This window comes from Geospiza fortis, unplaced genomic scaffold (genome assembly GCF_000277835.1).
Source record: "Geospiza fortis unplaced genomic scaffold, GeoFor_1.0 scaffold64, whole genome shotgun sequence".
Taxonomy (NCBI): Eukaryota; Metazoa; Chordata; class Aves; order Passeriformes; family Thraupidae; genus Geospiza; species Geospiza fortis.
In genome coordinates this window covers 784569-795698 of record NW_005054461.1, presented here as the reverse complement: position 1 = coordinate 795698, position 11130 = coordinate 784569, and the positions used below count along the sequence as shown (strand labels likewise).

General features: G+C 37.8%; 1 protein-coding gene across 1 annotated transcript; it reads right to left on the bottom strand.

Moving 5' to 3' along the window:
- Positions 1-3800: 3800 nt before the first annotated feature.
- On the bottom strand, positions 3801-10890 carry FASTKD3 (FAST kinase domains 3). Its single transcript, XM_014309874.2, has 6 exons — positions 9391-10890; positions 8206-8291; positions 7637-7799; positions 6568-6637; positions 5127-5241; positions 3801-4361 (listed from the first exon to the last, which is right to left on the bottom strand). The coding sequence occupies exons 1-6, from the start codon at positions 10820-10822 to the stop codon at positions 4263-4265; spliced, it is 1965 nt and encodes a 654-aa protein (XP_014165349.1). The 5' UTR covers positions 10823-10890; the 3' UTR covers positions 3801-4262.
- Between the last annotated feature and the right edge of the window lie 240 nt (positions 10891-11130).

Here is an 11130-nt window from a genome sequence, read left to right as displayed (position 1 = left end):
CAAACAAATCCTGTCTTTCCCTTCTGACTCCATAGCTCCCTGTTGCTCTAACACAGGAAGGAACTGCAGATTGCAGATAGTGATTGCACAGCCACTTAAAGTGCAGCTTACTAAGAACAAGCTTAAAATCTTTTCTTGATCAGGTTGTTTTTCATCAAGTCCACTTTCAATCATGGCAAAGCAGATATTTCTGTAATCTTACAGCTACAAGTATTTTTAGTAAAACCTTTCATTGTGCAGAAATAAAGTAGTATATGCTTTATTTCCTTCAGGGAAAGCTTGCATGGGCTAATGGTTGCTCAGGGTTTTTCTTTAGACTTTGATTTTTTTCATGCTGTGCTTTCACTGAATTGTGCAAGCAGGGTAGGTGTTCCTGTAACGGGGGCACAAATCTCTCCTATTTTTCAAAAGAATCATGCAATTCAGTGCTCAAGAAAAATAAAAATAAAATCAGTGCTTTTCTAGCATTTAGTTACCAAGTAATCACATGGTAATCACGTGTGTATGTATTTGTGTTAAAAAATTATCAGTCCACAGCTCTGTATCTTATCATCTTGTCATCTAGTGACATGTTCACATTTTACTAAGATAAAAATAACATAAAAAAATAGAGCAGGGATAGAATAGTAAGGATGCTAAACAAATACACATGCATATTTCAGATGCTGTACAGTTGTGTCAGTTATTTTACCCCTGGCCACAGCACATTTAGCAATAGAAAACTGCCATGTTTTTTATTCACCTTGTGATTTTCTTCTAAGGCGACTTTTGTGTTTTCACAGGAAATGGCAAGAACTGTTCCTGTGCTGACATCTTCAGAGTATGGGAAGCGCATAGATAAGCTCTTAGACCCACCAACCAGAGAGCATGCCAGGGTTCATAGCCTGCATGCAGCAATCTACGGGGAAAGCAGCCGCCCTGCTCATTGAAAAACCTTCTCCAGGCCTGGATCCATGGGAAATCTCTTGTATCTGTCATCACCAGCAACATTTATCTGGGAAAAAACCCCAGCACTTTGAAAAGCAACATGGTGCTTTTGCCTATTCCTCTACAGTTTATTTAATGAGAGTTATCTGGATTAAAAATAGGGTGAAATAGCAGCTGCACTTTTTCTCATGCTAATTCAAATGCATGTCTTCTCCTTACATTCTCATAAAAATCTCATAAAAAGCAGCACCAACAAGAACTTTTTAGGCAGCAATGCTGGGAAGGAGACCTGTTGGTTCAAAAGCTGAGTCTGCAATTCTGGGCACTGGATCTACATAACCATTCACAGACCTAACATTTCAAACAAGCTTGTCTCTCAAGGTATCAGTAGTCATGGATTTTTCAATCCTTACAGAGTTGCTAGAGAATTGTGTGACCTTGTTTTATGTATGCAACAGCTGAAATGGATATTCAGCTCAGAATTTTCAAAAATGTATGGGTTTATATGCTTAGCAGCTTCAGTAGACTTCAAGTGGAACTCGAGTTAAAAGGAACTTCTGAGCACTTGGCATTTGAAGAGACAAAATCTGGGTTTAGCTGAATTCAGACATTAATTTCACTGACCTACTCTAGCAATGGCGTCTGACTGATTTAACAAGAAAAATCATCATTGGTTCTGTATCAAATCTGAAAAAAATGGGAAAATAGACTAAGAATACTTGCAGAACAAGCACTAAATAATTTGGTAGAAAGGGTGAAAAAAACATAAGGATTTAAGCAGTAGCCATTTAAAAAGCATGTTTAGCACAAATGTCTAAATCTGAGGAAACATTTGATGCCTTGTACTTTCACAGAATCCAGTACTAAAATTTTAAGGTATTTTCAGGAGGAGTTTCTCCTCCACAGAAGCAGAGAACCATCAGTTCATCAGCAAAGAACCATCAGTTTAGTTCTCAAGAGCCATTGATCCTGTTGTTGTTTAAAGCTGAAGTAGTATTGTTCAGAAGGGAACAGCCAGCTTGATCATACCAGAAAAAGGATTGGCAGTCCACAGCTGTGACTGACACTGGTTTTGTCAGGTATTTAGACACAGGAAATCTGTGTCATTGGTAAATACAGTAAGACACCTAGTGGAAAAAAAAAAAAAGAAAAAATTAGAAACAAAAACCTTCGAAATCTGAGACCTGAAAAAGTAGTAAATTAGGCAATCAATAGCACTTGTTTGGCATGATGTGAGAAGCAGAGCACATAGAGCAGCCCATTCTGAGAGGTGTTTGTTACTTTCATTATTCATGACCCGCACGTCTTCTACACTCAATAGGCTATGGACAAAAGGACATTAATAGCTACATTCCTTTCCAAAAATAATCGCTTCACTAAACAAATTCAGCAGCATTAAATGAAAGGAATCATAGTAAGAACAAAGGGAGAAGGAAATGTTTTCTAATACCACAATGCTTTTCCAAAAATCAGTATCAAAGTTATACTCATGAAGAATGAGATGGAATATAGCCATATTCTTAGCAGGTTATTTTTACTTTGGGACAGTCAGTACAAATTGCTTTTTTGAAGTAGCCTTACTATATTTACAGACCATCTGTGTTTGAAAAACTATTGGAAATCGAATTTGTTTGAGAATACCACCACCTTCTGGTCTGTGTGAGAAATAGGCAGCACTTCCACCACAAACATCATAACACCAGTCTGAGTTTTCCTAAATAATTTCTTTGCTTATGTCACACCGTTCTCATCTGTACTCACTTTGGAAGGTCTTTCACAGGTTGTTCCTCCCACTTCTTGTTTCCCATTCAGTTCTGAATGGTTCACTTCTTCCTTCAGTGCTCAGTGTCAGAACAACACCCTGACAATTTCTTCTGTATTAGTGATAAGTTCCTTATAAACGTTTGCAAAGCCTTTTCAGCTCTCCTTCAACTTCTTCCTTGCTAGAATGACAAATTCTTAGGTTATTGATGTTCTGAGCTTACTGTTACACATTGGAAAGCACCTTTTGGTGCTCCCTCACCTGTCACGTACTACTGTGAGGAAGAGTTTTATACATGCAACAAATTAACATGGACAGAATGGACAATGTATACAACGTAAAGCATATTCTGGATCTGGATTTTGCATCCAGTAATCTCCAGAGTTTGTTGGGGCAATTGACAGACACCTGCAACTCACAAATTATTGGAAGGAAAAACTGGCCACATTCTCTGTCTGGTGAAATATACAGAATGTCAATGATGTGAAAGTTTCACCTTTTTTGTATCAAAACAACAGTGAAAACTAGATAATGCTGGGAATTCTGCTTTGCTACTCATAAATAGTAATTCCATAATTCCACACAAGAGAGGAAGCACAAGCTAACAAGAAAATGTGTTATATGGCAGTTCATTGAGAATACATGATGTAATCAGAACTAAAGCTCTGCTGTTTTCCCTTCATCATCTGCAAAGCAATATACTGACCCAAGTTAGTGCACTTGTTCTGGCTGAAGTGGGTACTGGCTCTCAGTTCCAGAATTTCTGTTCATACATAAAAGAAGGCTGCCATGGGACATGGTTCTTCTGAGCTTCAGCGCATAGAGTTTCTGTAACCCAGAGGAACTCCGGAGTGCATATATGACCCCATTTAGACAGTTGAGCTACAAACTGCCACCAAAGGCAAAACGACAAATAGAATATATCTGGAACATTGGGTGGCCCTGCAGAGACAGGTGTACAAGTCCGTATCCTGTGGCAGCTGTTACTTTACAAAATGAAGCAAATCCTTTTTATTAAAAATCTTCTCATTTTCTGTAAGGCATTGCTATTTATTGAACAGCGCTCTGCATCTCTTAAGTAAAACCAATAAGCCAATACTGCTTCTGCAACTACTTCAAATTTTAGTTTTATTAAACACTTGGGAAATCATATGAGCAGCGGTACGTAAATTGCACAATTTCTTCTTATACTGTCAAGAAAAGTCCTGATTTGTAGGTAATTCTGTAGGCATATTCTGTACATCCAGACTGGCCAGTATCCTTCAACAGTCACATGTGGCTATTGGCAGCTGTGAATTAGAACCAGTTAAAAATACAAGGGAAAAGAAGCAGTGACTGTCTGGCACTTATATCTGTAAACTTGTAATAAATATTGACACAAATCTTAAGAAAATACGATGCTCTTTATTACTCTTTACATGTCAATTGTTCCAAATATTGGAAGGTTTCACACTCAGAAGCTCACATTTTCTGAGGTGGAGTTACTTAGAAAAAAATAGTTCTTCTTCCATGCACAGAATTTACACTTGGTAGTATAGAAGGCCAGCCTGTTATCCAGTAGTATTCTCCAGTGTCAGTTGCTGAGTCCATATGTACAAGGAAAGATTTTTTTGTATAGATAATCTGCTATTTTTCTGGTATTTTGTAGACTTTCTATCTCAAAAAATGGAATCTGGAAACAAAACAGAAATGATTGCTGAAAATACCTTTTAATAAACAACTGGGTAAGACAGAGGTTCATAAAGCAGTTGCAAAACTACACATCAGATACTTATTTTGTTTTAAAACTAAAGGTTTAATCCTAAATGTACTATTCATCTATAAATGACCTGAAGAGTGATTACTATAAAAAAATAGAGATATATTTATTACAGTTTATATTAAGCTAAATATTATGGAGTTAGGCTTATGTAATAAGTGATGATAAGTGGAAAAAAATCTCAAGAAACAAACAGTTTTCATTCAAATTATGTTTCAAGAAAAATATACTTCTATTAATTCAACAGTAAAAATAAAGGTTATAATCTGTTGTGAAAATATTATTTACAATACAAATCAGCTTCTTTTTTTTAACTCCTCTTTTTAAACTCCAAACCTTCTAAAAAAGTATTTAATTAAAACTTCCCATTCTAATGAACTCTTATGTAACATTTTCCTTTAATTCAAGATTTGAATCTTAATCACTGAAGAGAAGTACTCTTCCATACAGCAACTACGTGGCAAAAAACACAGACAGAATACACTAATTGATCCAAAGAAGAAAAAGGTAGTCCTGTACAGCCTCAAAAAGGCAAAAACTAGGCAGAGAGAACGTAATATAGAAAGAACAAGACTAATCTGCTTTAGGAATTAATTGAAACTCCAGTTTAAAGTATTGTGAAAAACCTTTTTGCTTGTTTTTTTAGAGCAAAAGTAAATCAGTGTCTTTGGACTTTACCTGCACAACTTCATAACCAAGTAACTGAAGGTGTCTCTGTTTAATAGCTTCTTCTCCCAACAGATTGTGGCTATGTGCACAAAATCTATTTTGACCATCAACACACAGGGCAATTCTAAAATTAAGCATAAGTGTAATATCAAAAAAAAACAAACCCCAACAAACCCACAACAATCAGTTATTTTAATCACCACAACTACTGCAGTTCCTAAGAAGCATGAGACAATACCTCCCTCTTACACCTCGTTGAATCAGATGTAGGATGTGAGTTATCTAGTTCAGGATTATTCAAATCACTCAATTTAAGGGTGGGAGGTGAAACCCCAAAACTTAGTGAAACTGATCTGAAAATCTTTTTTATTTGCTCTGAACAAAATTACCATGCAAGTTAAAGAGAGGTTTTTTTTACGCTATGATTAGTAAACTGTTTTGAATTCTTCTAGAAAGAAAAATGTAAAAAAACTTGCCTCTGCTAGAAAACATTCGATCATCTAAATGTATTTAACTTACTAATTTACCTGTTAAATCCATTAGAGTTCAAACTGAGTTTAAGCTACGTCTGTTTGAAGTTAAATCTGTACATATGGTTGGCAGGATTTATTATAACAATAGTTTTACTTCTGGGTGATAAAAATCCCATCAACTTAATCCAAGGTTTTTATATCTACTGTTAAAAAGTAGCTTAAATTTTCAGTATGTTAAGTATACTGTGACTTTATTTACTTTACGAAAGCTACTACTTAAAAAAAAAACATTGAAGCTCATTCTTAAGCATTTAAGCATGGGCTCTTGGAAAGAATCTGTAGTAGTCTCCGAGTCTTGTGAATGTGAAGGTGTCCTAGTTTCAGCTTAAACCACAACAGAAGGTTACACTGGAGAAAGCCTAACCTCTTCAAAGACTCTTGCTTTGTTCACACTGCAGTTACAATTATCACACAGGCAGGTTGCTTAACTTTGTATCCAAGGCTTCCCAAAGTAACTCTTGTTTAATATACTTTTAAACACCTATGTATTCCTGAATGAAAAAAAAAACCAGCATCTGTAGTAAATATCCTTTTATTCAGGATTCCTTGCAGAAGTAAATTTGTGAACTCAAACTCTGTTAAATCGGTGCAAATACACTCAGTTAGAATTTAGTTTTAATTTGAAAATTAATTACAGAGTCTCAAAATAGATTACTATACTCCAAATACGGATCACTTGATTCTGACTGTCATTGTGCAAAGAAACCAACTGTCTGACACTGCATAGTCAGGTGGCAAAACAATGAGCAAAAAGCAGATTGTTAATCTTGTCCTTCTGCCAGTGGGTTCAGTGTGAGACCTGAACTTTGAGTCAATGGCAAAACTGCAAATAGCTTAAATTTAGCCAGGTTTTCCCTCTGGAAGCTCTTTCCTAGTGTAAATCAACATTTTACCAGTGGCTTCTTTTATTCTCTTACCGTCTGTGTACCTCTTCAAGTTGGGCCGCAGGCAATACAAAACCTTCTTCATCTAATTTAATCTCAACATCTTGTGTAGATGAAAAAAAGAGAAGTGACATTAAACATCATTTCTTACAACTTTCTACTGTAATTCTTATCTTCTCACAGCTGTTTTATTAAACAACTGTAATACTATCACAATTTTTTTTTGAATCACAGAGGCTGGCAAAAGTTGTACAGACTTAACACAAATGAGTGATAATTAGTAACAGTTCAGCCTTTCATGATGCTAACAAACAAAGTAGTATTCCAAGTCCACTCAAAACTGTAGCACAGTTAAATGGTGCTTTGCTGGGCTAGATGGGGGTCCCTGGAATTCTGAGGGCTTTGGAGGAGACACACTCTCTCCCTCTACTAGCTTCAACGTCCTTGTGAAAGCTGACACGCAGAGTAACTCTGGAATCATCCCCTTTTCTATTTTTTTAAAATCCCTCTGACATCCATGGTGTCCAAGACTCCCTTCCCTCAACATCTTCTTATCATCCACCCCTCCTGGGCACGTGCCTTTCCTCATCACTGCCTTCTGTTTCCACCTGCACACAACACTCAGTTTTGCTCACTCTTGTCTCACCAGGCACAAACCCCCACTGACTGTGCTGTCAGCAGCTCTTGCTGAGGGGAGAGCAGCCCAGCTGAGCAGGGCACACAGCTGACCACCTTTCTTTCTCTACTCACCACTAAAGCAGGGAGATCAGGCATTGCCTCATTTTGCTTTACATTATACAAATTGCTTAATGGATAAGGAGCTGATAATAAGAACACAGAATACAGGCAGCTGTTAGCAGCTGTTCTCAGTGCAGACTGGCTTCCTGAATACCAATCTGCAGTGCTTTTCTGTCCATTTTCCTTTCTCTGACTCTAAAAATTACTTATTTAAAGTTCCCAAAATGCAGACCTTTTACAGAAACTGGTATCCCAGTTTACTTTTTCTGTATTTGCAGAATATAGACTGCCCCACAAAGGAAATTATAGTTTTGGCACCATACACATACATACTTAATAACTAATCTAAAGAAATGATACTTACCAACTACATAGAAATAGGGTGTTGATACCTCTGATGCAAAATATATTCTTTTTTTCAGTAAATAAAGTAATCCTGTCTTCACCCTTTTAAAGAGGTGAACATCCAGAGAACTCTGAGGTGTCGGAAAGGCCTTTACCTGGTACTTGGAAAGGAGTTTTGGACCCTAGATAGGGACAGAAAACCAAATAAAAAAGGGAGATAACATTTTTGTAATTACCTCTTATTAACATATCAAAATGTATTCTGTGCATTTCAAAGCCAAGTTTATTGAGAGACCTACAGTCTGAGGTATGATTTGCTCGAAACTTAAAATCACCCAAACAACCACCAGAACATCCTCAGGAAGCTTCAATGCTATCATGTTCATGAGAAATGCACAGCTGTTTTCCATTCCTACAAATATATCAAGTCATTCATTCAGGTAGAAATGCTCCATATATTCATCAAGGAAAATTGGTTTGTCTAATTCCAATGCTTTTCATGGGAAATACACGTAATTAAGTATAAGCACAGCCCTAATGACCTTATCACCTCTTGCTAACATCACTTCTGGTTTCACATGTATTTACCTCATAAAATGGGCACTCCAGGGTGACAGTCAGAAAAAGCTGGGTTAGCTGGGACATAGCAACTCTGTTCAAACCAGGTGGGTGAGCTGAAACAACAACATTCAGGTTTTCAGGTGTACCTTCCATAAAGTATCCTTACACAAACCATAATGCAGAAGTTAGGAAAAGCTATTCAGTATGATGTGCAGAAAAGCTACTTAATCATTAAAATTCTCAACATTTGTTTAAACTAACAGAAAGGTCAGTATGAAATTAAACAGGTAGAAAAATGAGAAAATTATTTACAGAAATATCAATACAAAAATATAAAACTAGAAAGATCTTAGTTAAAACTGTCATATTTTTCACAAAAAAAAAGTACATCCAAAAGATGCATGACATTCTACACAGAAGAATAAATTTGCGTTGAGGTATTAGATAAATATCTCCTTCTTACAACCACTTTTCCCCAAGTTATAATCCCAGCATCTCATAGTTTCTTTTTTTTTTTTTTTTTAATCTGCAAGTTGTGGATAATACCAAATAATTTCTGGATATGTATCTGCTTGGAAAAAATCAACTCCTTCAGGTGTTTCATGCTGTTGAAAAATTAAGTGACCAAAACTTCTAATCACTTTGAAAACTTTAGCTTAGTTTTATTTGTAGAGCAATCTCAGCTGAAATCTTATTGAGTCAGTCATCTTTCTGGCATAGCTTACCTCTCTCTACAATGACCCTAAAAATGCTTTAGTATCAAATAGAGAATAACTCAAAATCATGTATTATTCATAATTTTGTGTCCAAAAGCATTGAAATATGCAATGATTACAGCCAAGAACAGGCTACCACATGGGGGACGGTCTAGCATCATGTATAAGACAAAGAATAACATGGGCAACACCAGGTCACTGTTTTTTAGAAAACCAGAAGGATTAACTTGAATAATTTTTAAAGGAAATTCAAGTCTGTGCTTTAAAACTGTACAGTGCAATTTTCAAACTCAACTAAATGACATACATGAAAGACAATGGCAACTGTGACAAGGAAGCATCAGCCTTTGGCCTCCTCATCACTATTTTCCAGTCACTTCAATTAGATCACTGCTGATCTGACAAATTAAATTGATAAAAAATAGGTGCTTCACAAGAGACAAACTACATAATAGAAAGAAACGTGGAACATCCCAGGAGAAATTCTGCTCCTTACCTTGAAGCTTTTGCAGAAAATAGGGACTAAATATTTTTGGTAGGAAATTTATTGGATACCGTTGAATAAGGACACACGAGTGTAGCAGGTTCAGCAAGGTGGGAGGCTGAAAGTGCCTCAGGCGGGTATGCAGCACAGTTTCAAGCTTCCTAAACAAGGAAGAAGCACTTGGAGGGAGGTAGTTAAGGGTCCCAAATGGGATAATATATGCAGCAATCTGGTCAGTAGTAAGTCTGTCAGCACTGGAAATGAAACCTTCTGCCACTGCATCAAAGATGGGCTTTGAAAGGATCATCTTTTTGCAGCAATACTGCATGACCTTGCTGACCGTTTGAGGATGCATAGTGTGGATGGACTTGGGGACATGTCTTTCCAGTGCCTCTGTAAAAATTTGCACTTTTTGACCAAAGTATAGGAAAGCTTCCAGTACATTTACCAGTTCATGATCTGTGAAACAGGGAACATGCTGCACTGAATGTTTACACAGTGCAGTGACTAAGAGAACTGCCCGAGTCTGACGAAGAACCACCAGTGAATTCAGTATTACACTAACAAAGTTTGGACTCAGCTGGGAAGCTGCACGTAAAGTGACACCATTCAGTCTGTTAAGCAAGCTTTGCCATTGTTTCCCTTCCCTCACAGTCACTTGCAGTATCTTATAAACCATCACTATTTCCCTGGGACTCCAACTCTTAATGTCTCTTTCTTGCATGTGGTTCACAATTTGTTCCAGCGTGGCACAACTTGGGCCTTCTAACTCGAGCAAGCTCTCTCCGAGAGCACAGAGATGTTCAGCAGTCAGCTGTCCCCTGCCAAGCCGCTCCTCGCTCTCCGAAAGCAGGCTCATCATCAGTGTGCTCTCTGGATCGATACGCAGCTTTATCAAAGCCTGCAAGGCATTCAGCAGCCCCGTGTTGGACAGTTTTGAGGATTCTAATTCAAACTGGAAGCATAATGCCCTGAAAACTTCATTCTCTAACAGTTCAGGGTTTTTAAGACCATTGTCATCCACCTCAAGTTCAGAAATCTTCTGCAGGGCTCCCGAGGCCATTGTATCAGACATGACTTCTAGGGAGCTAAGAAAATAGAAAATCTCTTTTGATGTAAAAAGGCTGTTCAACTTCTTGAAAAATAATTGTTCATCCATCCACACATTATTTGATTTAGTACAGCTGCTCATATCTCCACAAAGATGCACAGCTTCATTAACAGAAAGTGACTGCATCTGCAGTTGTACATGTTTTTTCCTACAAAACGTATACTGAAATTTATCTTTGACACACAGCATCCTCATGGCCACGGAGCTACAGTTTTGGGGTTTCTGCTGCCCACTGACTAAGTTCAACCTTTTGCTTAGGGTCATCAAAGCAGACCTGCTCGCTGGTGTGCTGGATGAATACAGCTGGAAGCTTTTTCGGCTGATCAAAGCCATATTGAATCAAGTGAGTTCTGAACTGATACCTAGGTGAAGAAAAATAAATATGTAGTCTGAAAATCCACCAGGGTCACTACAATGCAGAAAAAAACCAACCCAAATCATTTCGGTGGCTGAAAAGATGGGTACGATCCCTCTCCCGCGACCACGAGCACAGAGAGCAGAAATGCTGGGAGAGGCAATCCCCGCGTGACAGGCTGCCCCGTGTTCCGGCAAGGACTCTCCGGCAGACGAACAGGAGACTTTGCCCGCCACCCCCGCGGCCGGGGCGGCACCAGCGCGACCCCTCCATCCCCCTCGGCCCT